The sequence below is a fragment of the Myodes glareolus genome, chromosome 3 (genome assembly GCF_982192425.1).
Source record: "Myodes glareolus chromosome 3, mMyoGla1.1, whole genome shotgun sequence".
Lineage (NCBI taxonomy): Eukaryota > Metazoa > Chordata > Mammalia > Rodentia > Cricetidae > Myodes > Myodes glareolus.
Window position 1 is genome coordinate 68,003,642 of NC_142028.1, and position 27,294 is coordinate 68,030,935.

A 27,294-nucleotide genomic window follows, 5' to 3' on the forward strand; every position below is an offset into this window, starting at 1 on the left:
GGTTCAGGCCATTTCTGTCCAGGTTAGACCTGCTCAGACCGGCCCAGACTGATCATGCGGGCTCAGACCGGGTTAAACGTGTTCAGACTGGTTTCGGCCGGCCCAAACTGACTCCAACTGGATCAAACTGGCTTTGACCCAATGAAACCGGGTCAAACCGGTTCTGACCAGCTCCGACCGGCCCAGACCGGACCGAGCGGGTTCAGACCGGTTCAGACCAGATCAAGCCGGTTTAGGCCAGTTCAGGCTGGCTCTGACCGGATCAGACTGGATCAGGCCGGTTCCGGTCGGTCCAGACCGGATCAAACCGTTTCAGGCCAGATCAAACCGGTTCGGACCGGTCCTGGCCGATTCAGACAGGGTCAGCCTGGCTCAGATCGAATCAGACCAGTCCTGACCGGCTTAGACCAGTTCAGACCAGGCCAGACTGGTTCAGACTGGTTTAGACCAGCTCAGACCGGAAGAGGGGGTGGGTGGTACCAACTCATCTCATCTTGGCAACCTTGACTCTTCCCATCCATTTGCTCACAGGCAATGTGCAGCTGATGTAGGATTCCCCTCTGTATGCTGTGAATACCACCTTTGATAGGGCAGAACTTAGGTAGGTGGAGAAAACTAAACTGAATGCTGGGAGAAAGGAGGCAGATTCAGGGAGAAGCCATGAAGCCCCTCAGAAGACAGACGCCGGAACCGGGTAAGCCATAACCACATGGTGATACACAGATTACTAGAAATGTGTTAAATTAGGATATAAGTGTTAACCAATAAGAAGCTAAAGCTAATGGGCCAAGCAGTGATTTAAATAATATAGTTTCTGTGTGATTATTTCAGGGCTGAACAGCCGGGAACTAACAAGCAGGTTCTTACAACACACAGTCACAAATTGCTCTGTTTGGATGCTACACCGGGAATTCAGAACAGACTCAAGCCGTCTAGAAGAACTACTCAATGAGAAAAATAGACTCCACTCCGTGATGGGCCCTGTAGCAGAGTTGCTAGAGAAAGGAATGAACAAAGGAGATGGTGGGGAAAGCCTCCTGAGGAGCCATCTGAGACAGGGCTTGACCGTATAGACATCACCAACACAGGGCAGGCCTTCGAGTGTCTTATTCAGACAGTACTGAGAAAATGGAGTATGCCAGGGTGGCTGAACTTGGAGGCAAAAAGGAGGTATGACAGCCGGCTGAAAACTCAGCCTGGTTGTGCAAGGTCTTGCCCGTGTTCCAGGAGCGCAGGCTTCGTCCTGTGACGGCAGGTTGGTAACTGGGGAAGGCCCCAGGGACTCCATTTCAGAACGTTCTAGTCGTGGAGGACATTCGACTTTCATTTTGCTTTCTTTTTCTTTTCCTGTTATCGACTACCAACTTTGGGAACTTTGACAAATCAAGTCATTTCCACCTTATTGAACTAAATAAGGCTAAGGTGCCTTTAGAGGAGCTGGAGTTGCCTGTGACTTTGCTGCAGGAGCTTCCAAACACAGGCACAGCCCAGGAGAACCTTGGCTTAGCCTGAACGCCCTAAAGGCAGATTAGAAGATTACTCCCCAGAACTAGCTTTTCTTGGGAAAGGAAGGCCCAGGAGCCTGTGACCTAGTTTTGTTCATCTCTGCTCCAGCACCTCTTAAAGGTAAAGGTCCACTTTGGACTATCACGGAGGCACATGTGACCAACTTACGTAAAAGGATAGGGTAGGCAATGAGGGTGAGGTACTTCCAACCAGAAGTTTTAAGGTTTTGTTTTGTTTAGGAGAGGAGAGAAAGAAACAAACAAGGTTTTCAGTGTTGGGAATTAAACTCAGGGCCTCCCTCAGGGCTGGAGAGATGGCTCAGATGTTAAAGGCTAGGCTCTATATCAGAAATCAACCCAGGGCCTCTCACATGCTAGGCAGAAACTCTGCCACTGAGCTCTGTCTGATCTCACCCCTGGTCCTGTAGGCTTCCTGCGTTCTGAGATTACTATAGACACGAGCCACTAAAGTGCCTGGGAACCACCTTTAATTTTCTTTGAACAAAAATTTCCTATCCTTTTTTTTTTAAAAAAAAACAATCAAACAAACAAACAAAAAAACAACTGGGTCTCACTATGCAGCCCTGGTTGTCCCCGAACTCACTATGTAGACCAGGCTGACCTCTCACGCACAGAGATCGCTTGCTGGATTAAAGGCAAGTACACCCCTCAGGGCTTCCCTGGCCAAAATCTTTTGGACATGGCCAGTTTGAGATCTCTCTTGACGTCTCCACCCTAAGCAGCTCCTAAGAGGTGCTGGAGACTTTCACTTTTGTATTTTGTGGGTGGGTTTGTTTTCATTAGTTGTGCTGAGGATTGAACTAGGGACATCTTATAGGCTAAACCTCTGAGCTACACTTCCATACTAAGGGAAGGTGTTCATTCATTCATTCATTCATTCATTCATTCTTGTGGGGAGGGGAATGCAGGCACACATGTGTATGGAAGTCAGAGGACAACTTACAGCAGGAGACTGTTCTCTCCTTCCACTTTGGATTCCAGGAATCAAACTTAGGACTTAAGGCTTACAAGCATTTTTGTTTGTGTGTGTGTGTGTGTGTGTGTGTGTGTGTGTGTGTGTGTGTTTTCTTTTCTTCTTTCTTTCTTTCTTTTTTATTCATTTATTTATTTTCGAGCCCTGGAACTAACTCTATAGGCCAGTCTGGCCTCAGATTCAGAGGTTTGCCTATCTCTGTTGGGACTAAAAGTGCAGGGCATCACGACTTCGACCGAAGAAGATTTTAAAGCTCAGTTTCAAACCCGCTGAACCAGATAAACCCAGAAAACAGAGCTTCCTATCTCTACCCCCACACCTCAAGAGAAAAAGAACGGGGTTGCTTGAAACCATGTAGACTCTCTTTGCAATATGCTCAAACAGTGAATCACTTCTCCCAACCCCTCGCTAGAGACCAAGGAAGCCAAACACACAGGCTGAGGTTGTGGATATCCCAGAGCCCACTGCACGAGTGACCAGATGAGAAAAGCGGAACCGAAGGAGGAATGAGGGAAGGGGCCGCCTTCTCATTCTCCCTACGTGCCCCCTTCCGAGCAGCTGCTTCTGTGGGCTCCATAATCCCCTCGCCCTCACCTCCACCCCATCCTCTGGCCGCCCACCTCTCCTCCACCAATCCCATTCATCAGTAGGAGGGCACCATATTAGTGCAGCATTTCAGGGCCTGACAGATCCTTTCTGGGTGCCCCCCACATGTAACCACTTAACCCCTAGCACAAAAGGCCATGCTGAATGAGCTTGGAGTCAGCGGCTCGTGCGGAGGGGGAGGTCTCAATAGGATTTGGGGAGCTGGGTGTATAAACCGCTCTGCTCCAGCAGTCCTCAATGGAGGAGCGGGAATCGGGCATGTGCCGAGGGGAGGAGCCCGGCAGCTGCATCCCGCCCCTGAACAATGATTTATTCATTCTCTTGGCACGCTCAGAGAAAACAGGCTCCAGGGACCATGGCCCCACAAATCGCCCTGAGCCTCAGATAATTCCCACCACCACCGCTGAAGTTCAGAGACCCCCTCACCCCTATCCTATCCCCTTAATTTATTGCCTAAAGCCTGAGGTTCCTCTTCGAAGGGGCTGCACCCAGGCTCAGTTTCTCCATGGTCCTTCTCACGGCCTGTCGAGACCCTGTAAGCGCCCCCTCCCCTCCCCACACACAAAGTAAAGAAATAAAACAGCAAGGCACATAGGGTGGCTTGTTTTAGAAATGTCTGCACAGGGTAGGGCACAGGAAGAAGCCGGATGTTGAGTGGCCTAGCCGTGAAATAAATACCTAACAGGTAATAGGAAAGCCATAAAGGTTGCTGGATGAAGGACAGGCTGCTAGCAAAAGGTATTGTTCTTGCTGTCCCCACTCTTCTGTCCAGCCACCTTCCTGTAGAGGAATAGCTGGGAACTTTGGGACTTGGGTTCTAGGTAGACATGGTGGTGCATAGCCAGTAACCCTAGTATTTGGGAAACTGAGGCAGGAAGATCATAAATTTGAGGACAGCGTAGGCTCCAAATAAAGAACCTACCTACCTACCTACCAAACAAACAAACAAAAGGTCAGGCAAGTAGTTTCTTTCTTTAAAAAAAAAAAATTGTGTATGAGCATTTTGCCTGCATGTATACACTCTTCTACGGGCATGTCTGATGTCCAGCCACACCGTTGGAACCCTATCTCAAAGAAAAAAAAGCAAGTGTCCTTGGGTGGAGGTCAGAAGAGTTAGATCTCCCAGAACTGGAGTTATAGATACTTGTGAGCTGCCATACAGGTGCTGAGAATCGAACCTGGGTCCTCGTCAAGAGCACCTAGTGCTCTTAACCACCAAGCCACCTCTCCAGCCCCAAGGCTAGTAGTTTCAAGAACAAAATTGTGACAAGTGAACTTGCCCTCTCACCTTCATAGCTCATGTCACCGGACTTAAAAAAAAAATCATAATAAATAAAACTAAGAAATCGATAATGTTAGCAGAACCAGAGTGTCAAATTGAAGTGGCCATCCTCAGACTGGCCCCTGGGCCTCCTAGCTCCAAGCTTGTAATTACCTTGTCACACAGAAAACAAATCTATTGCCGGCCTTGCCGGAGAGAGTTGGGAGATCCCAGGCAAGTGTCTGGTTGGGAAGGGGAGGGAGCAGGAGGAAGACTGATTGAGCTTCAGTGCTGGAGGAAAGAGAGCTGGAAACTGACAAGTGAAAGTCTAGAGAGCTCAGAAAGTTTTCTTCCTTCAGAAGAAGGGCGGACACTCCAGGAGGGACTAGGGCTCAAGCCCCCTCCGGGACGCCTCAAAAGGGATGATTGCTAAGAGGCTGCTGCCCTCTGGTGGGCATAAAGAGAACTATCAAGGCCTCCGACGCTGAAACTCCCTTGTGAAAGGAGCTCCTGTTCCTGTGATAAAGCCTGGCATCCTCACTTGGGCAATGGTGGCGCATACCTTTAATCTCAGTATTCCAGAGGCCGAAGCAGGCATATCTCTGTGAGTTCGAGGCCAGCCTGGTCTACAAGAGCTAGTTCCAGGACAGGCTCCAAAGCTACAGAGAAACCTTGTCTTGAAAAACAAGCAAACAAAAAAATCTAGCATTCACTCAGACACTTGTATCAAGACTTCCTTTTCTGTGGGCTGGAGAGATGGCTCAGTGGTTAAGAGCACTGGCTACTCTTCCAGAGGTCCTGAGTTCAATTCCAGCAACCACATAGTGGTTCACAACCATCTGAAATGAGATCTGTGCTGCTCTCTTCTGGTGTGCAGGCAGAACACAGTATACGTAATAAATAAATAAACCTTAAAAAAAAAAAGAGTTCCTTTTTGCATGGCACGGTGGCACCAACCTTTAATCCCAGAACTCAGGAGGTAGAGGCAGGGGCATCTGTAAGAACCATCTTTGTGGTGTACGAAGTGAGGATCTGTCTGGAAAGAGTGCCCTTTGGCTGACTGGGGTGTGTGTGTACCACAGCACTGCATAAACCAGGCATAGTGGTGCGTGGTACAAACTATAATCCCAGCATTCAGAAGGAAGAGGCAGGAGGATGAAAAGTTCGGGGTCACTTTTAGCTATCTAGTGAGTTCAAAGCCAGTCTGGGCAGCCCAGCATTAAACAAGCAGACAAGCAAACAAACAAAAGACCCAGTACCTTTGGGCTCAATATCTGTGAAACAGGAAGCGGGTAAAAGAAGCTGAGTCACAACAAAAGCCTGGGGTGCAGTCTCGGCTCCCCACAGGGAGTTCTGAGGTTACAATGGCTCTTCCGAGATTTCCCGACCTGATCCGAGCTGGCCCGGCCTTACTAGGTGTTCTGTGGCTAAGTTTCAACGGGGCTAACACAGGAAGCTGTCCTCATAGTGACCCCAGGAGCTGGGCTGGTAAGGCCTTCAGAGAAGGTTCACCCTACACGCCACAAATGCTCAACTGTGTTAAATGGACCACAGGCTTAGCTCGGGCTTCGAGTTCTGGGCACAGGGGGACCAGTCTGTTCTACGCGGAGCCTCGGCGATGGTCAGGCGAGCCTGAATACTCAGCTTTGAACCCACTCATCCGGCCTTCACTGGGATTTCCGGGGCCAGGCCTGGAGGCAGTTTTCATTTTTTGTATTTAATCCCCACAGCGGTGGAGTGAGTCAGATTACTCAGACGGGATCAAGCTATTAAGTGGCTTTCACAGTCCAATGACACTTTTAAAAGTCATACTCACAATGGGACAAGTGTCATTCCTGCTGTCAGAGACTCTTCAGGCCACAAAGGGACTTGGCTCTGTTCCACCTGTGTGTGCTGTATGAATAGGACGGCTTGAGGTCTGCAGCCAGCGCATCCTCGACTGTAGCCAAGAGCCGGTCCCACGACGCCCTGCTTCAGCGCCCAACTGTAGCCAAGAGCCGGTCCCATGGCACCCTGCTTCAGCGCTTTCCTAATGGCGCTGCTTCCCAGAGGTAAGAGACCACTCCAGACACCCCACGGCACCCCGAAGAGGACAAAGACTGGAAACGAGCGCCACCAGCGGCTGCTCTGCTACAGCCCTGACCGAGATGATGCTGTACACCTGTAATCCCAAGCGAGTCTGAGGCTAGCCTGGGCTACACAGTGAGACCATCTCAAAAAATAAAAACAAAACTTTTCAGCATACCCAGGCACCAACATGAAGGTTTCATTTTGTTTCGAGTTTCTTCATTTTAGTTTAATTTAGAAAGAGAGAGAAGGGGTACTTGGATGTCAGACAGGTTTTTTTTTTTTCTCTGAGAATGGTTGGATACATTTACGCAATACTCTTGGTCTCCCCACCACTATACACACACGCACACACACACACACACACACACACACACACGCGCGCGCGCACACACACACGCACACACACACATACACACACACCCCGCCTTCCCTACTGGGCTCCCAGAACCTAATTTTTCACATTTAGAAAACCCAGATGATTTTTGCCTGGGTCCATCTGGTTTTCCAAATAACCTGTCTCTTTGATAAATAACGTAAGTTAAATTAGACAAGACAAAGAAAGGGGTGAGCAATCAGGTTTTTTCCCCTTCTCTCGGCCTCTGAGAAAAAGAGGGAGCCGAAAAGCCCACAGCAAAGTTCACTCCCAACCAGGCCCCAGAACTTTCGAGCCCTTGGTCGGGGCCCTGTGCTTCTGCAGCCCGGAGCTGGGAGCTGCTCTGTCACCCCCACTCGCCCAGCAGCCATAAGAAACACCACATGCCGTGTTTCATCTGAACGTTAGCAAAGAACCCAAGTGTTCAACCCCAAAGCATCCTCTAATCACCCTTAGGCTGTAGCCACTCCAGCTCCCTCTTCTCATTATGTACCCACCACGGGGAAGAGCGAAATCAATACACTGAAAATGAAAAACCTTTAAGGTGAGAGAAGATGGGACAGGAAGAGGGGACGGGAAGGGCATGGATAAAACTAAGGCACTACAGCCAAGGGACCGAGAGGTCTGGTGACATGTTCTCGGACGGCAGCAACCTGAGGTCGACACAAGCTGTACACAAAGCCAAGCCTCTTTCCCTAGTCCACGTTGAGAGTGTTGGCAATACCCATAGGCCTCCACTCCTACACCTGTCAAGCCTCAGTATAGCACTAATTGCCCTTGGCAGCTGCAATAGCCCCATGGGCTGGGAGACTGTGGAGCTTTGCAGAGGCTTGGCCTCTTCTACCCACTCAGTCTTAGCCGTATCCAGGCATCAGCTCCATCCCTTCTGAGCAGTATGCTGGACATGCAGCATTAAATATGATCACGCCACATTCTATGGTACCTTTAGTCCAACCATAGCCCAGTGAGCCAAACAAAGCTCATGGGCATTCTTCTCCAGTCAAGGGGAAAAGTTCAGAGAATGACTTATCCCACACTACTTGTACGCTACAGACAGAACAAGGTCCCACAGTTATCTCTACTACCCCATCTTACGTTGGAAAGCTTTGCAAGCCACCAGGCATGGTGGCTCCAACCGATTTATACCCTCTTTTGGCCTTCTTAGGCACCTGTAGCTATCACACACACACACACACCACATGCAAATAAAAATAATAAAAATAAATCTTAAAACAATAACAATAGCAATTGCACAAAAACAAAATTTAAAAATACTTCTTTTTGAGACAGAGTCTCACTCTGCAGCCCTGGAACTCACAGAGATCTGTCCACCTCTGCCTCCCTAGTGCTAGAATTAAAAGTGTGCACCACCACAATTGGATAAAAAGTACTTTTTAAAAAGTGTTGCTAGAAATTCAGCTCTAAGCTTTTTTTTTTACCAAGTCTTTCAACATTTACTTCTCAAAAATTATCAATTAAATAATTTTTTAAAAGATTTTTATTTATTATGTATACAGTGTTCTGTCTGCATATTGAACTCAGGACCTCAGGAAGAGCAGTCAGTGCTTTTAACCTCTGAGCCATCTCTCCAGCCCTCAGTTAAATAATTTTATGTGCCAGGCACAATTCTACCCCCAAAAGCAAAATAGACCAGTCTGTTCTCAAGGGATTTATTATCTTAATTGCTAAAACAGACCCAAACACAAGGTGACAAATTGTGATAGAAGACCCAAAAGTGCAGGGAACATTACATACATGTTCTATCACACATCCCTTTTAGTATGGTGGTCAGGGCTGTTTCTGAGGAAGGTGAAGGTAGAATTAGTGTTTTGAGAATTACATATTAGCCAAAGAGGGAGTTTGGAGGCAAAGGCAAGTCAGGAGATTGGAGGGGGCTTCAGAAGGCCCCGAGGCTGAGTTTAGAAGGAGGCTGTGAAGCAGGGTTTTCTCACGCAGAGCCTGTTGGGCCCTGAGGAGTTTTAACTTTATTCTGAGTGTGATAGGAGGCATCGAAGAATTTATTTGATTAGATTTTCAAAAATATATTTATAGATTCATTCATGTGTGTATATAAATATCAATTTCATTCATTCATTTATGAATATGTATCACTTGAGTACCTGGGAATTACAGAAGTTTGTAAGCCACTGTGTTGGTGCTGGGAATCAAACCCAAGCCCTCTGCAAGAGCAACAAGTGCTATTTACTTGGAAGCCATCTCTCTGGCCTCTAATTTTTTTGTTTGTTTGTTTGGGAGACACAGCATTGTATTATTATAGACCCAGCAGGCCTGGACTGTCACTGAGGCTAATCGCTAGCTTGTGGCAATCCTCCTGCCTCTGCCAACTTAAGTGAGAAGTTTTTTTGTTTGTTTCTTTCTTTCAGACAGTTTTTCTATATAACAGTTCTGGCTGTCCTGGAACTTGCTTTGTAGACCAGGCTGGCCTTGAACTCATAGAGATCTGTTTGCCCTTGCCTCTTGAATGCTTCACCACCCAGCAGAAAAGTTTGTTTTTGGGATTGAACCCCGAGTCTTGTGCCTGCTAAGCAGATACTCTGCCAGGGAACAGCCCATCCCCATGGGAAGGTGTGATGTCAGGCAGAGCGTCCTCCACACATTATGTATGTAAAGGTCACCTTCTGGCTGCTATGTAGATTGGATGAAAGGGAAGCAGAAGCAGAAGCGGGGCCATCAGCAGACTACTGCAGTACCCTCGAAAGAAAAGGAAATTTGGAGCATAGATTGCTGCAGAGCTGGGTAAGTGAGCCGATTCAAGATGCAGAAAGGAACGAACTTAAAGAAAGGTCCTGGAAATGGACAAGAATGATCTTCATTTTTTCCTACTTGAGGGATGGGGGTACAGTGATAACCAACTTAAGATTTTTTTATTTTAAAGTTATGTGTGCATGTGAGATTTGTGCATGAGAGTGCGGGTGCCTTGGGAGACGAGAGGTAGTGAGTTCGCTGGAGCTGGAGGTACAGGCAACCGTGAGTCACATGACATAGATACTGCATGGGATCCGGGACAGCCAGGAGAATGTAAAGAGACCCTGCCTCAAAAAATAAACAACAGAAAGAAAACAAACAAATAAAAATCATCTCAAACCAGGGAGACGTTTGCAGAGAAGCTGAGGTGATAGGGGGTGCTATGGAGATCAGAGAGACTCTCTGGAGACTTGGGAATAGGATTTGATACTTTATCGAAGGAGACTACACAGTTTATGCAACTGTGAACTGAAATGAATTAGACAAGATCAGAGATTAATTTAAATGGCTTCAATACCACATGCCCCTACTCACACAGGAACGAGGAAGAAACGGAAGGGCTGACACTGACTTAGGCTCCCAGACTTAGGCTCTCATTCCTCCTAACACGAAATTCAGAAGACGGTGGAGCTGAGTTCTACTGGAGTTAGAAGGACAGACCTTGGACAGATGGTATACGGCCAGGTTGAAACTCCTCAATCTGATCCTGTCAAAAAGGTGGAAGCGTGGAACTGGTGAGCTGGCTCAGAGGATAAGAGCACGGGCTGAGTTTAATTTCTAGCAACCACATGGTGGCTCACAACCATCTATAATGAGATCTGGTGCCCTCTTCTGGCCTGCAGGCACACATGCAGGCAGGACACTGGGAGAGGCCAGAAAGCAGGCCTTTAATACCAGCACCTGGGAGGCAGAGGCAGGTAAAATCTCTGTGATTTTGAGGCCAGTCTGGTCTACAGAATGAGATCCAGGGCAGCCAAGTCTACACACAGAGAAACCCTGTCTCAACCTGCTTCCCTGACCTCCCACAAAAAAGAATACATTCTTGGGGCTAGCAAAACGGCTCAGCAGGTAAAAGCACTTGCCGTCAAACTGGAGGACCCGAGTTTAATCCCCAAGACCCATAAGGTGGTAGGAGAAAACCAACCCTTGCAAACATACACACAAGTATAAATAAATGTAGGAAGATTAAAAAAAAAATAGAATGTATTTTCCCAGAGACTCAAGGAAAAGTAATTTATTTCCCAGATTTCTCAGGCACTGATTTTTCTATATTTAATAGCAAGTCCTTCTTTTCATTTCTCCTAAAAAACAGCATGTGGGGAAGTTAGAATACTTGCTTGATCTAGACAAGACCTTCAGTTTAATCCCAAATAATTTACCTCTCCAATAGGGCATGTGGAAAAGCAAAAAGGGAGAAAACCAGAGCCTCACTTCTTGGCTTTTGCTTAGGGGGTAAGGGGATGCCTGCTTTAGGTGCTGAACACTCAAAGAAAGTGGCAATAAGCTTGACCTTGGGCCAGAGCAACACCGAAGTACAGATAAAGGCAGCTAAAGAGAAAGTGCCACTCAGAGGATGGGGCAAGTATTGTACACGTAAGCTCTCCCCCGACCAACACTGCATTCGGACCACGAAGTGAGCTCTTCAATCACTGCAGACGAAGGGAGGAGCCAGTGAAGGGCAAATGCAGCACCCTGTTATTCTGGACACAGAATTTCCTGGGAGTGAGACATCCTGAAGATCAAATACTCTCTCAGCTTGGGCACTGACTGGTCTAGGAATGAGCACTCTGGCTGGATAGCAAACCCTGCCCTCAGGGCAATGAGATTTATTGAAAACCTACATACATATTAAAACAGCTTTATACACACTCTCCCATTACAAGATTACAAATATACAAATGTGTGTTCTGTAAAAGTCAGCATCCTGAGTATTAGAAAACAAAACAATAAACCCTAGCAATCAACAGAAAACCTACATCTTGATTTCATCAATTAAATTGGCTGTTTTATGTCTCTCAATAAAAGACAGACACAATCTCCCCCAACTTCCCATGCTCAGCTTTCGATACTGGAATGGCTTTGGCAAAGCAGTACCGAGTTCAATTCTGAGGAGGACAATTGGTCTATACTTCCGGAAGCCCAGTGGCAGGTCCCAGAAGGTGAGTGATGGCAGTTCTCTTCAATGTTTTTTATTAAAGTCCACTGGTCTGCTCTCAATATTAGGGATGAAATGTTAAAATGTTCCCTGACTGGTCAGCCCAAGAGATGCAATAAATAGCGGTCAGGTTTCCTCTTGTTGGCAGAAGGGAGGATCATGAACAAATGCTCTGAGCCTCTAGTCCCAGGGAGGTCTCTCTTCCACAGACTACCCAGTGTGGGTGGACACTGGGTATAACCTCCATCTTCCTCCCATGCTCCAGAACATGAACTCGGTACCAGCTTAAGTCCTTCTGTCACAGGTAGTAAAGGTTAATTAGACATCGAGGCTGGAAGCCTGCAGGAAACACAGACGGAACAAGACCGGTGCAACAGATGGCTGGGTGGCTCCTAGGTCCTCCACCTAAGGCACTCTCACGGAGTCCTGGTTACCATGCTATGGGGCGCGTGGGTGTGGAGGAGTCATCCCAGTACTGGCTTTCAGTGCTTTCTGTAATTTTCTATAATGCCACACTTTCTTCCTCCTCCAAACACCTCAATTCAAAGTGGTGTCGACCCAGGAAACTGCTAAGAAAAAATGTCAAGTGCGTAACAGAAGAACCGAGACTTCAATTATTCTGTAAATCGTGGCTGGAAACTGTAGTGATAAGAACAGTGGCTGAACTGGAAAATAACACTAGGAAAGAAAACTGCTACCAAGAGCCGCGTGGTAGGAAGAACTGGAAACTCTGCCCACGATGCATCCAAGGGAAGGAGAGGCCATTGGCGCAAACGTCAGTCAGTCCCACATTGGGGGCCAGACCTACTTGGAGCAATTTTAGCAGATGCTGGCATCCTGGACAGTGTTAGCTCTCCAAGTACCTGAAGATGCTTCGCTTTGGGCCTGGACTGCTATTATCTGTCTTTAGCCGTTTTGGAGATGGTGACATCATTAGTGATGGCCCCTTTCTTCTCACCTAGAGAAAAAACAGAGGGAGTCAGGGCCAGCTCAAGACTCATACAAGTGTCTACCTTCAGTGAGTTCTTTAGCAACTCAGTTAAACCATAGATGATTAACAGACCAAAAAAAAAAAAAAAAAAAGCAAGAAATCGAAACTTTGAAGGCAAATTTAAAACCTGGTTGCCTATTGGAGCATCAGTTCACCAATTCACTCATATATTCTTTTTCTTTTTTGAGACAGGGTTTCTGCGTAGTCTTGGCTACCCTGGAACTCGCTTTGTAGACCAGGCTGACCCTGAACTCACAGAGCTCTCCCTGCCTCTGCCTTCTGAGTTCTGGGATTAAAGGCATGTGCTACTATAGTCCAGCAAATCAGATTTTCCCCCCCAAGACAGGATTTTTTCGTGTAGACCTGGTTGTTCTGGAAATCACTATGTAGACCAGATGGCCTCAAATCCAGAGATCTGCCTGCCTCTGCCTCCTGAGTGCTGGGATTAAAGGCGTGTTCCACGACCACCTGGCTCCCCGATGTATTCTTGAGAAGTGCAAAATTCTAACACTATAGCAAACTGTTAGATCAGAATTTTTTATTTCATTTTATTTTACTTTTTTGGGTGTGATATATGCATGAGGATGTGACGTGCGTGCATTGTGGAGGCCAGAGGATGCTGGCATCTCCCTTTATTGTTCTTTGCCACGTGCCTTTAAGATAGAGTCTGTCTCATAACAGAAAGTTCCACCTTTCTCTGCCCTGTGTTGGGGCTGCAGAATCACACAGCCATACAGCCATGCCTGGCATTCTAAATGGTGCTAGAGTTCAGACTCAGGCCTGCAGGCTCACAGCAAGTACTCTTACCACCAAACCAGCTCTCTCCCTCTCTCCCTCTCTCTCCCTCTTTCTCTCTTCTTTCTCTGTCTCTCTCTTTCACACACACACACACACACACACACACACACACTTTTTAAAATTAAATCAAATCTGAGGCTGGAGAGATGGCTCAGTGGTTAAGATATATTTGCTCCTCTTGCAGAGGATCAGACTCCATTCCCACATGGCAACTTGCAGCTGTAATTCCAGTTTCAGAGGATCAGGCGCCCTCTTCTGGCCTCCCCAGGTAACACACACACAGAGTGCATACATATAGATGCAAGTAAAATACAAACAAATCTTAAAAACCAAAACAAACAATCAAACTAACCCCCAAATTCCCACAAATAAGAGCTATCTGGGAAGCACCACATCAGCTCCCAAATTCTCTACCTGAGGCTTAGATGATTCCTTTGCTGCCTCTGCCTTGGTGGGAGAAAGTGTATGGAAGACAAAGTTTCTTGAGTTTCGGGGAGCGCTGGGGTTGAGGTCAGACAGGGTAGCAAGTTTCTGAAGCACAGTCTTGGGCTGGTTCAGCAAGGAGCCCATCTTCAGCTGAGGAAAAAAGAGTTACCTGATATCAAATTGCGGATACTGAAGCAGCCCTTCGACCTCCCTCTGTGAACGGCAACAGACACACTATCATCTACAAACCATGACGTCAGACCAACAGGGTCCCAACTAACCTGGTGAGCACTTCCTGGTCTGATGGCTTCAAAAGGGTCACTGGGCACAGACTTTGAATCCTGAACAACGACAGCACGACTGGCTGGAAAGAGAACACAGAAGGAAGTGTTCTGGGCAGAGCTAGGTAGAATTCCTTCTGTATTCAAACAAGCTAAGAAGACTTAAGAGCTGACTAAGAACTCTTATTATATTCATGACCTTAAAACTATAGCAAGAGTTGTTAAGGAGACAATGAAGTCAAGATTATCAATTAATCATTAACAAGGACTAATTTAAGAAAAAAAAGCAGTTGGTATAAGAGTCCACTTATGAAGCTCAATACACCTATGTTCAATCCCAGCTCTAACACTCGAGCCTATAAATCCTGGGCAACTCAAAGAGAAGCCACAGTGCAACAGCCAAGCCTCAAAACATGAAGCAAACAAGCTACACAAACTTAAGTACAACTCTGCTGACCAACAGCTTAAGAGCCAACCTCAGCATCTCCTTAGCTCCATGGCCCCTTTAAGACAGTATTATAGAAATGTTTATATTAGCTGCCATAGTCCCTGAAGGTTAGAATCTCCTCCTGGGCTCCAGCACTGACAATCCAAGGGCTAGACCTAAGAAGCAAGAGCTCACCATTCTTCTGCAGCGCTTTGGCTGTAACTTTCTTGGCTAGAATCATAAACTGACTGTCTTCCCCAATGTCCTCTTCTTCAGCAGCAATCTTCCCCTGTTGAACCTGAATATGAAGATCATACAGGATTAGCCAAGTGTGGTGGCACATGCCTATAATCCCAGCACTTGGGAAGCTGAGACAGGAGGATTTCCATGATGTTGAGGCCAGTCTGGGATACATAATGAGTTCCAGACCAGCCTGTCTTCAAAACAAATTCATGAAACATGATGATGATGATGATTACAGCTTCATAGTCCATTTAAGGGAGCTGGAAAGATGGCTCAGTAGCTAAAAGCACTGGCAGCTCTTTCAGAGGATTCGGGTTCAATTCCAAGCACCCACAGGTTAGCTCATAAATGCCTGTAGCTCTAGCTGCAGGGAGTCTAACACCCTCTTCTTACATACTTGCAGGCAAAACACCCATACACATAAAATAATGATATATAATTAAAAGTTGGCACGGTGGCTCATTCCTTTAATCCCAGCACTCAGGAGGCAGAGGCATGTAGATTTCTGTGAATTCAAGGCCAGCCTGATCTACATAGTGAGTTCTAGGACAGTTGGAGATACATAGTAAGATCCCTTCTCAAAAATAATTAATTAATTAATTAATTAAAAAATATTTTAAAAATATATAAGAAAATAATTTAACATAGGCTGAAGTGTAAAGTCAGGTTACTGAGAAATCAGTTTCCCTTTTTAGAACCTTTGCTACCTTAGATCAAAAGATAAAAGGACTGGAGAGATAGCAGAATGGTTAGGAGGGGTGGCTAAGTGGCTAAAGGCATGTGCAGCTCCTCTAGAAGACCCAAGTTCAGCTCCCAGAACACATGTAAATAGCTCAAAACTGCCTGTAACTCCAGCCCCAGGGGATCTGATGCCCTCTTCTGGCCTCCACAGACACTGTACTTGCATGCACCTCCCCTACCCCATATATACATAATTTGAAAAATATTATTTTATTTATTTATTTTGAGACAAGGTCTCACTATGTAGTTTTGGCTGGTCTGGAACTCACAGAGCTCCACCTGCCTCTGTCATCTAAGTGTTGGTATACAACTTGTTGTGCAACACAACGCCCAGTCCTAAAACACATATATTTTTTAATTGGACAGTTAGACAGAGTTGACTATGGCAATCTTTTCAGTACAACAAAACAAAACAAAACAAAAACAACCCATGATTAAAGGATTAGGTTGTTGCTGCTTAAGTTTTCATGGCAGGTGTAGTAGCTGAATCTTAGTTAAGACTGGCAATTTTCTTGGATGCTTTTTACCTGTTCCCGAAGCCACTGCTCTCGTTCGATTCGCTCCTTTCTCCACCTGGCTTCGGTCTCGTCAGGTTGCTCTTCAACCTGATCGTCATCAGAGTCTCTGTGGAACAGATCCATCTGGGAGGTGTCATCTAGAGGGAAGAGGTAAGGCACGTAGAGTGTGTAATCCTCAAAGCGATAGACAGACATAAAACAAGCCTACAGCTGCTGTACGCTGACACAGACATTTCCCAGCCGCAGAAGCGATGGCTACAGCTATGGCGACGTTTCCTGTTTGCGTCTTTTTACCTCAGAAAGGGTTGCAAGGAGTCAGGTCGGTACTGAACTTGCTGTGGAACTAAGGACGATCTCGACTCCTGATGGTTCTCCCTCTACTTCCCAGATCCTGATTACAAGCATGCCATGCCTGGGTGACTTCTTCCTTCCTTTTTCCCCTTTTTTTTTTCCAAGGCAGGGTTTCTCTGTGTAGCCCTGACTGTCTTGTAACACTCTGTCGACCAGGTTGGCCTCAAACTCAGAGCCAACAACCTCTGGTTCCCGAGTGCTAGGATTAAAGGTGTGCACCACCTCTGCCTGGTTGGTGCCCAGTTGTTCTCTAATGTGGTGCTGGGGATGGAACTCAGGACCTCTGTGTTCTGGGTAAGCATTCCACCAACTGAGCTATATCTTTAGCTACATCTCTGGTTTAGTTTTGATTGCCATTTAGCAGCTGACAGGAAACAAACATGTACATTACATACCAACTGTATGTAAAGGACCAAGATACCTATGTGCTTCCATCGGAATTTTCTCGTCCGTCCAGGCCCATCGCTGTGCAGATCCCCGTCAGCAAGGTACCTCTCTTGGTATAACCGCAGCCGTCGCTTGTCATCATCCAACATGGTTTTCCTGTAACAGTGGAAACAAGGTGCTCAACACCACGACTTTCCCGCTGACAAAATGGCTGCCTTGAGGTGCCCTAATGTCGAGAGGGGCTTGCTGGGACACTAACATGTGTATCTTCTTGATCTGACTCTCCAGTTCCTCATCAGAAGGAAGCACTTCATCGATGACATCTTCTTCATATTCGTCAATCTCTTCCCCATCATACTCGTCCTCACTTCCCACATCACTTCCTGACACTTCTGCCTCATCTTCCAGGTATTTCTGTAATCTCCTAGAAAACAATTTGAAAGATTAGAAATTAGACAATGGATACATACACAGAATATGGATACACCAAGAAAAGCAGAAAGTCACTCTTCATGCTCTAATGGATAAGCCCCATGGGGGTGGCCCTCATTAAACCCAGTAAGTCAAAAAACAAAAACAAACAGAGATGTGATCAGGATGGGCTTGGTGGGGTAAAGGGGGTGGGGTGACGGCTGTCAGGAGGCAGGGACAGTGAGGGGCAGAGGAATGAATGTGAGCAGAATGCAGTGTATACATGTATGAAATAGCCAAAAAACTAATAAAAAGAAAAGCAGAATGTAGAATCATCAATAAGCTTAAATTTATACATTTTGATAACATATCAAATACTTTTTTGATATTTAAATGTTGATCACTTAATTCATACCATGTACTAACAGCTGTACTTTACAGATGCAATTACCCTATTATCTGAGGAATCAGTAACTCTCACCTCTGCCACTGTATAGTTAAGAAAAGAGAATATTTAAGACACAAGGAGACTGAAGCTATAACACTAAAGATGCCATTAGTTCTGGAAGGAACTAGAGATGTTTGTACAGAAACCATTTAAGGAGGCTCAGAGAGATCAAGCAGTTACTCAAGGTCCCACAAGCAGGTGGCACTCAGCCTAGCTTGAGTAATCCCACTGACAGAAACTTTTAAAATGTATTTTGTGTGTCTGCACGCAGAGGTCTGGGGACATCTCATAGGAGTCAATCCTAGAGTCTTCCACCTTGTTGAGACAGGGTTTTTGTTTCAGCTGCTTCATTGTATACTCCAAGCTAGTTGGCCCACAAGCTCCCAGGTCATTCTGACTCTCTTAAAAAAAACCAAGTAAGCAAACAAACAAGCCCTTTTAGAATTTGTTGATTATTTTGTATGTATGAGTGTCTGTCTGTATACCACATGTTTGCAGTGCCTTAGAAGACAGAAGGGGATGTCAGACCCTAGGAAACTGGAGTGACAGATGGCTGTGAGTCACTATGTGGGTGCTAAGAACTGAACCTGGGTCTTCTGGAAAAGTAGCCAGTCCTCTTACCACTGAGGCCCCTCTCTAGTCCCCCATTCTCCTGTCTTTTAGCAGCAGCTGTCTGGCTTGGCTCCTTCCTCCCAATGTGTGGGTTCTGGGGACTGAGCTCAGGTCACTGGGCTTGCACAGCTGTCAGTCTCGCCCAGAGCCGCCTCCCAGTCCCAGAAACAATCTCAGTGTCTTCCTACACCTTTGGGAATACCTGCTGGAAGGATCAAACTAATTTTTGTTTTGTATTTAAGCTCGTCAGTGCTTAGAGAACAGTATGGTACAGTAAGATCATAGAGCAAGATTCCTTGTTGATTAAAACTACTATAGTCTTTTCTATTTTCTTTTTTGGTGTGGTGCTGGATTTTGTCTACAGCCTTGCACATGCTGGACAAGCATCCCACCTCTGAGCTACAGCCCCACTCTTACACTCTGAGACATCTCTAACAAGCTGCCTAGGCCAGGGTGACTTTCACTTATCATCTTTCTACTCCAGCATCCACGGAGCTGGAGTTACAGGCTTGCACCACCAGTCCGGCTTAGCAATCTTTCTAACTTCATTCTCTTTGAGAAGGAGGTGGCTATCGACCTTGGGTTCAAAGTCTTGTTATCTATAGTTACAAGAAGCAGAAATTTGGTGAGTCTGAAAGGTGATTTCTTTTCTTTTCTTTTTTTTGAGACAGGGTCTGTTTACATAGCCCTGGCTGTCCTGGAACTCACAGTGATGCTCTTGCCTCTGCCTCCTTTAAAGGTGTGCACCACCTCACCCAGCTTGAAAGATGACCTTTGAACCAAGTATTTGTATTGTCTTTCCCCTCTAAACCCTAGGCTTCCTGTGGAATTCCTTCAAGGGCCACTAGCCACTAGATTTCCCAGTCTTCTGAGCAATGTTGCTGAGCAGGTCAGCCGTGGCTGTCATTCTTTACAAAATTTGACTCAAAGACCTCTGCAGTTAAATAAGGTGTAACAACCACTGCCTCTCAGGGGAAAAGATCCGCGGATAACCTAAAGCTGTACAGAAAAGTTAAGGCGACAGGTGACAAATTAGAACCCACTATATCTTAAGAGAACGGAATAGGCTGAAAGATCAGTATAAATTTAATAGAGATCAATATGATGTCCTGGTGTGGGGGCTCTCTTTCCCTCTCGGCCTGCTGGCCATCAGTCTAAGAGGGGAAAGAGGCAGAAGGGGCAACAAGGGCCAATGAGCACAGACAGAGCAAGGTCCCCAGGAGACAGATTTCGGTGAATCACCTCAACTTTATAACAGAATGTAAGGAATATATAGGATTGGGGAGCCTGGGGACAAACCCTAATTTCCATTAAGTGGCACACTCCAATAACAAGACTTAGCATATGGAAGTAGGGTCCTATAGGAGAACTCCCAGCACAGGTCTTCTCAGCAGGGATCTGTGCCAAGGATCAAGCTAACGATGACTCAGACACAGACATCTGGTTTTAGAGACAGCTTTTAGATAAGGTCAGTCCTCCAGGCACAGGGACACCCTTTAGATAAGGCTGGGTAGAGAACAGGAAGCTTTGCTGGGAGGGAGGGAGTTTCCATACTGCCGAGCTTAGAAAGCTGCCAGGCCACGGCACACTGCGACCTCTACCAGCCAACAAAAATTTCCAACATCCTGGATATGAATCCAAAAATCATGCACACGCTATACATTACCAAATATTTATTAGAGTTACGTTTGTGAAACTTCTTTAAAATCATAAAACACTATGTGCCAGGCAGTGGTGGCATAGCTGAGTTTAAGGGCATCCTGGTCTATAGAATGAGTTCTAGGACAGCCCAGGCAACATGGAGAAATCCTGTCTCAAAAAAAACAACACTCCCCACCCCAAAAAAAAACTATGAATATGCAACAAGGAGGAAAAGTCCAGATGCAAAATTAATCATATAGGGAAATTATTTAAATATAAATTGTGTAAGAACATTTGCATAAAAAGTTATGAAGGAATTATTATCAATATTTGCACATACATTCTGGCCAATCAATATGAATAACTGCCTTACTTTTTCCCTTCCTCCCTCTTCCCGCTCCTTCCCTTCATGCTGATGGTGCTGGGGATAAACCCAGTCTTGTGCATATCAGGCAGTGCTCTATTGTTGAGCTACATTTCCAACCCATCTGGTTGTCCATCTGTAAATTTGTAGGTACATCATCCATTCACCCACCCACCTACCTACCCACCTAATTTTTGGGTGTATGTGGCATTGGGGATCAAGCTCAGGGCCTCATTCATACAAGGCAAGCACTCTACCAAGTGAGCTATATTCCCAGCCCATATATTTTTGTTTGTTTGGTTGGTTTTTTCAAGATGGGGTTTCACTGTGTAGCTCTGACTGTCCTGGAACTCCCTCTGTAGACCAGGCTGGCCTACAGAGATCCACCTACCTCTGCCTCCTGAGTGTTTGTTTGGATTAAAGACATGTGCCATCATGTCTGGTTTCATACAATTTTTTTGAATACTCTAAAATGTATAACTTTCATGATCAGAGTGACAAATATTTTAAAAATAAAAGAATTAAATAGGCCATTTGTCCAAGATGATAATCAAGAAAATGAGGAATGACAGCAATTCATAGGTACAAAGTTCTGGACAATGTCAGTTATTTACGAGGTCCTTCGTTTATAGGAAGTGATTCGGCTCTTGTAATCTTGGATTACATGATAATAGTACTCATCCAGCCAACAGGCAGACCACACCTGAGCAGAAAGAGGGCATGCAGGACAGAAGCGTGGAAGCAATGCTACCGAGAGTGTCATTAGGTCTGGAGGAATCAGGTATTTAGTATAGATGTGATTTAAGTACTCAAGAAATAGCCATAGAAGAATTTTTTAAAACTATTATTTTGAGTGCCATGGCACAGGTGTGGAGGTCAGAGGACAACTTTTGGGGGTTGGCTTCCTCCTTTCACTGCAAGATCTAGAGACTGAACCTAGACAGGGTTGCAAAGGAAATACCTTACCTGCAAAGTCATCCATTTGCCCAGAGTCCAAAAAGGGTTTGTGTAATTTAAAAAGCAGAAACCAAACCAGCAAGTTTATATAAAAAGGTAGCAAGCTATACCTCAACTTAGAACTGTCTAGAAGCTGAAGGAATAGACAGAACACCTACATTTGCCTTTTCATCTTCTCAGATTGCTTTAGGAGCTCTTCCTCATCATCCTCCTGGTCCAGGGCCAGCTCTTCATCACCAGAGTCACTGTGTTCATCCTGCAAAGTTACAATATCACATGCAGAGTTGCACACAATAAAAACATGGATCACAAGAAGTAAATGCTGTCCTGCTGTGAGCATATAAGAAAAGTTTGCGTGCTCTTTCTCTTGTTCTTAAATTTATTTATTTTGTAGACAGGGTCTTGCTATATAATCCCAAGTGCTGGGATTACAGGCACATGGTCCTGGGTTTAAGCTCCAGTACCTTGAGACAAAAGCAAAAAGGAACAAGAGGATTTGTGAAGTTCTGTCCTCACCCTCATCTTAGGACATTGCTTCTAGTAAGACACTAAACTCAAAATTCTCAGGAGCTGATGATGTAAGAACCCGAGGGAAGCAGCGTATGGAGCTTGGCTGTGTTCCTGCCACACTCACTCACCTCATCACTAGCAAATCCATCTTCCTTTGAAACAAGCTGAAAGTCTCCAAACTCCTCCTCTCCACCCTCTTCCTCCCTAGAAGACAAGTCACTGAGTTACTAAAGCAAACTACAAGCAGCAAGCTAAGTGAAGGATTTAAGACATTTATCAACACCAACAATTTCTTAAGAAACAGGAAACAAGATAGTTTGCCTTCTGCAATTACAGCCTCGTAGGGCAGAGATAGGGAGGCCCGGGATGGGCTAGCTAGAAAGCCCAGTCATACCCAGGCATAGCGGTGCACGCCTTTAATCCCAGCACTTGAGGAGCTCTGTGAGTTTGAGGCTAGCCTGGTCTACAGTGCCAGTTTCAGAATATCCAGAGCTATACAGTGAGACTCTGTCTCAAAAACAAAAAATACAGTTAATTATTAAGTTATTAAGTATATTCATACTAGTTAGGTGTGGTGGTACCCATCTTTAAGCCCAACATTAAGTCAGAAGCAGGCGGATCTCTGTGAGTTTGAGGCTAGCCTGGTCTATATAGTGAATTCCAGGCCAGTCAGGAATAGATAGGGAGACCCTATCTCAAAACAAAACAGAACAAAAAAAGTATGTTGATCCTCTTAGCAGTCTCCAAAGTCAAGTGCCTACTAAGCACTCTCCATCCGTCAGACATCTCCATCCTCTCTTCCCAGTCACCATCAAATCTCACTTCCTGTCTACATAAAACTACCTATTCCAGGTCGGGCAGTGGTGGCACACGCCTTTAATCCCAGCACTTGGGATGCAGAGGCAGGCGGATCTCTGTGAGATCGAGGCCAGCCTGGTCTACAGAGCTAGTTCCAGGACAGGCCCTAAAGCTACAGAGAAACCCTGTCTCGAAAAATCAAAAGACAAAAACAAAACGAAACAAAAAAAAAAAAAACCCTATCTATTCCAAAGATTACAGAAGTGGACTTAGACAGTATCTATCCTTTATGACGAACATTTCTTGCTCCTAGCATAATACCTTCATGGTTCCTCCATGTTGAGGCATGTGTGTCAGAATTTCCTTCCTGTTGGGCTGGGTATGGTGGTACACACTTGGAAGAGGAGGCAGAAGGATCACCAGTTTGAGGTCAGTCTGAACTAATAGTGAACTCCAGGCCAGAGTAGGGAAAACTTACTCTCAGATGACAAGAACAAGTTTCTTCCTTTTAAAGCCATTTAGTGTGTATACACTGTATTTACAGACGTGTTGGCTAGTTTTATATCAACTTGACACAGCTATAATCACCAGGGAGGAGGGAGCCTCAAATGAGAAAATGCCTCCATCAGATAGAGCAGTATGCAAACCTGTAGGGCATTGTAAAAATGAATGTTTGCTGGGGCTCAGGGGTGTTGAGAGAGCAGGCCGAGCAAGCCATGGGGAACGAGCCAGTAATAAGCAGCATTCCTCCATGGTCTCTACGTCAGCTCCAGCCTCCAGGTTCCTGCCCTGACTTCCTTGATGATGAAGAGTGATGTGGAAGTGTAAGCCAAATAAACCCTTTTCTCCCCTGTTTGCTTTTTTTCCTGGTGTTTTATTACAGGAATCACCTTAACTAAGACAGCAGACCACTGCATTCCCTCTTCATTTTGGCTACTATCAAATAATGTTAATCACAAACTATAAAAGTCTGCTTTATTTATTTATGAAAAAGGAGTTCATGTAGTTGAATTTGGCCTTTATACATTTGTTTATTTATTTAATGTGTATACATAGACTAGCATGTGCATCTCTAACTACATGCATGCCATTGCCTGCATATAGAGGTCAGAGGACAACTTGTGGGAGTCAGTTCTTTCCTTCTACCATGTTAGGCATCAAGAGATTAAACCCAGGTCTTTAGACTTGAAGCCAAGTACCATTACTCACTGAGCCATTTACTTGGTCCTAAACTTCTGAGTTTCTTGCCCCTGTTTCCTGAATACTGGATTCCAGGCATAAACTATACCAGGCTTCCTGGTTTTGAGGGGCAGGTCTATCCCATGTCACTCACTTGGCCTGGAGCTCTCTACATAGCTGAAGATGTTCTACCCGCTTCAGCATCTGCGTGCTAGAGTCATAGGTGCATACCACCACACCTGCCCACTTCAATTTTTGCTTTTAAGTCTGTGTGTCTGTCTCTCTTTTGAGACAGAATTTCAATATATAGGTTAGGCTGGCCTGGAATTCACGATCCTCCTGCCTCGGTCTTCCCAGTGCTACCACACCTACCACTTAGACTTTTTTTGAACCTATGTGGAGTTGCTGGATCAGATATAAGTCTATTATCAATTGTGAGAAACCATACTCTTTTCTTCTAGCAGCTCATCAGTGGCAAACAGAGATTTTCAATATCTTCACCAATACTTAGTTAATGGATGTGAGGCAATATCTCTGATCTGCCTTTCCCAAAATTATTTAGTTTATTGCTAACCCAGGTAATTGGATCCTAGGGTTTTATCTTCCCAAGTTCCCATCAATCTCTGAGACCTACCTGTCTGTTGGGAAGGAGCCTGAGCAAAGAGCAAGTGCCTCTTCCATAGGGTCATCCACGCTGCTCTCCTTCTCCTGCTTGCTCAGCTCCAGGGGAGCCATAGGGGAGGCATCTACCTCAACAAGAATAGATCAGTGAGAAGGAGACGACACCTTTACTCTCCCTGGTCATCTAAACCCGGCCAGCTCAACTCAGTTCTTAGGAAAATGTAGGAAAGTTCACCATCCGCTCTTCACAAATCATCATACGTACTATGTGCCAAGCCCCAGGATGACAGCAATGAACAAAACAAACACCCAACTACCTCACAGTCTACGTCCTATTCCAGCATGCAACATTTACTGTACACCAGATGAGGTTCAAGTACACAGGTTAACTTTAAGTTCTACATTATGCGGCCGAAGCGAACGTTCCTCAGTTGACACTGTCGTTCTAAGAAAGCAAGAGCTGTATAGGTGAGGAACTAAGGATTCGACTGCACGCCTGTTTTCTGGGCACTCACCTCGAGGGGCAGGGTCACTGATGTAAGCTGTCTGACTGTGGGAATCTGGGTACTTTCACTGAATATTTACCTTGAGAAGGAAATTTGCCCGAGCAAAGATTCAGAAGTTCCTCCATGTTTTCCTTTTTGTCAGCTTTCCTAGGTTGACCCTTCTCTTCAGACTGAGATGTAAACTGCCCCGTACACAGATCCAGCAGCTCATCCATGTTGGCATCCATGGCATTCTCATCCATACTGGCCAGTGGCAACTGAGGCTTCAGAGCTTGATATCCATTCCGGTGATTTCTAACGTTTAAAAATCTACAAGCACAATGAAGTGTTAGACACTGCCCCGAGGAGAGACAAAACTACAGGTAAAAGCTGTCTGATTTCCAACACCAAGGTTGAAAGTTGAATGTGGCTAGCAAGATGGCTGTGTAGGTAAAGGTGCCTGCTGCCAAGTCTGACGACCTGACTTCAATCCCCAGGATCCACATGGTGGAAGGAACCAACTCCAGCAAGAGTCCTATGATCTTCTCATGTGTACTATGGTACATGTGTGCTCACATGCACACAATATAAATGAAATGTAACTTTGAAAAAAATTATATTAAAAAAAACAACAAAAAAGAAGCTGATGTGAATCGTGAATTTCAGTTTGAGGGGTTGAGAATTACCATGGAAACAAATCTGTCTTCAAAGGATCATCTAGACTAGGTTAACTGAGGTAGGAAGACCCACCCTAACTGTGGGTGGTACTATTCCATGCGCTGGCGTCCTGGGCTGATTGAAAAAGAGAAAAGGAGCTGAAAGTAAGCATTCGTTGCTTTCTTCCTGCCTGGAGGCAATGCGCCCCACGCCTTCTGCTCCTGCCACCGTGCCTGACCTGTGTGACACATGGTGTCCATTGGAACCATAAGGCACAATTACCCTTCCTTCTTCAAGCTGTCTGCCAGGTTTGTCACAGCAATGAGAAAAGTAACCAGCACACTGAGCCTCAATCCAGAAAACAAGATCCAAATGTTAGCCTCATGCTAACCTCAGGAGGGTGGGGAGGCTTTGTCAAAAGGTGAGGCACAAAGGTTGGGATAGGCATTCTATCCCAATCCTACCCAACAATCACAACACAGGGGATGAACACAGAAAGCGCTTACAATACAAGACCTATGTGTCTGAAATAAAATCAGAGAACTGGAATGTCAGCAAGAGGTTATTTACATTTTATTTTCTGGAGACTTCGTTCAAGCTCGTACAATGTAAGACTAGTGGTCGGCACACCTTCTCTTTCTCAGAAGAGAAAGCACAGATGGAGTGACAGAAGCTCATTTTATTTTTAAACAAAATTAAGCAGCACCCAGCCCCATTCCCACCCACAGAAACACAAAACTACCTACCCATCTGCATCCAACAGTTGGCTCTGAGTGTCATCTTCTAAACAGAACTGGAAGTCTCCTGCCCCTAGGAAAAGTGTCTTAGGCTCTGGGGAGGCGGTGTACAGATCCTGGGAATCCTCTATGGGAAGTGAAGGCTCAGACAGTTTTCCTGAACTCTGGCACCAAAACAAAAACAATAGCAAAACATTTTACAAATGCCATTCAGTGTCATGACAACAACAGAAGTTGCTACTTGCAATATGTCATCTACTCTCAGGCAACTTCAGTTGAGGAGGACAATGCATCGTCAAAGGAGCCTAAGGAAAAATACCTCTAGGCAAGAAGCAAGCTTGTTAATACACGAAGGAGGTGGATTTGTAAAGCTGAGCACACATAAGCTGAGTACCAAGGTGGTGGGAGTCGGTTGGCTGGGACACACTTTATTTAGCAATGTGGGAAGTAAAAGGAGGAGGAGATTAGAAAAACTATCACCACCTTACCTTCGAAGCTGAGCTGATCAAACTGGCTCGAAACAGTCCAGGGGAAGGGGATCTGAATCCTCCTGCTGTAGGAAGAAAACTGGTCCCACGGCCTGTTTGTCTGTTGCAAGGCTGATAGGATGGAATTGTGGAGCCAATCAGCTCAAAGCTGCTATTGTGGCTGCTCTCCTTTGTTAGCAGTGAGCACAAGTCATCTTCATCTGAAGAAGCAGATGACATAGGAGGGAATATGATTACAGCAGCACAGGGCATTTGGTTAGGAAAAAGAGTTGAGAATAAAACAGGTAAAATTCACCCACAAACCCCTTAAGTTCTAGGCTGCAAATCATTCTCTTAAAGGTAAATTACTTTAATTTACTACAACAGCATTGCATAATCAGGGCTCATTACTCTGAGCTACGTATGTGACACCTAGAGGTTCTCTTCCTTCTCTTCCCCTGCCTAAGGCCTTCGTCAGTCTTTATTAGTCCATCAAATTACATTAATTTCTTTG

At 45.5% G+C, this 27,294-nt stretch overlaps 1 protein-coding gene across 1 annotated transcript in view; it reads right to left on the reverse strand.

Moving 5' to 3' along the window:
- Window positions 1–11,367: 11,367 nt before the first annotated feature.
- The window catches only part of Clspn (claspin), a 33,811-nt gene continuing 17,884 nt past the window's right edge, over window positions 11,368–27,294 (reverse strand). The window contains exons 13-25 of the mRNA XM_048434404.3: window positions 26,802–27,001; window positions 26,323–26,477; window positions 25,020–25,249; window positions 24,448–24,559; window positions 21,965–22,040; window positions 21,485–21,582; window positions 17,153–17,317; window positions 16,928–17,049; window positions 16,165–16,292; window positions 14,849–14,951; window positions 14,227–14,309; window positions 13,934–14,095; window positions 11,368–12,688 (exon numbers count right to left, since the gene is read on the reverse strand). Coding sequence (XP_048290361.3) covers window positions 12,578–12,688; window positions 13,934–14,095; window positions 14,227–14,309; window positions 14,849–14,951; window positions 16,165–16,292; window positions 16,928–17,049; window positions 17,153–17,317; window positions 21,485–21,582; window positions 21,965–22,040; window positions 24,448–24,559; window positions 25,020–25,249; window positions 26,323–26,477; window positions 26,802–27,001 — 1,745 coding nt within the window. The 3' untranslated portion in view covers window positions 11,368–12,577. The remainder of the gene's footprint in view (window positions 12,689–13,933; window positions 14,096–14,226; window positions 14,310–14,848; window positions 14,952–16,164; window positions 16,293–16,927; window positions 17,050–17,152; window positions 17,318–21,484; window positions 21,583–21,964; window positions 22,041–24,447; window positions 24,560–25,019; window positions 25,250–26,322; window positions 26,478–26,801; window positions 27,002–27,294) is intronic.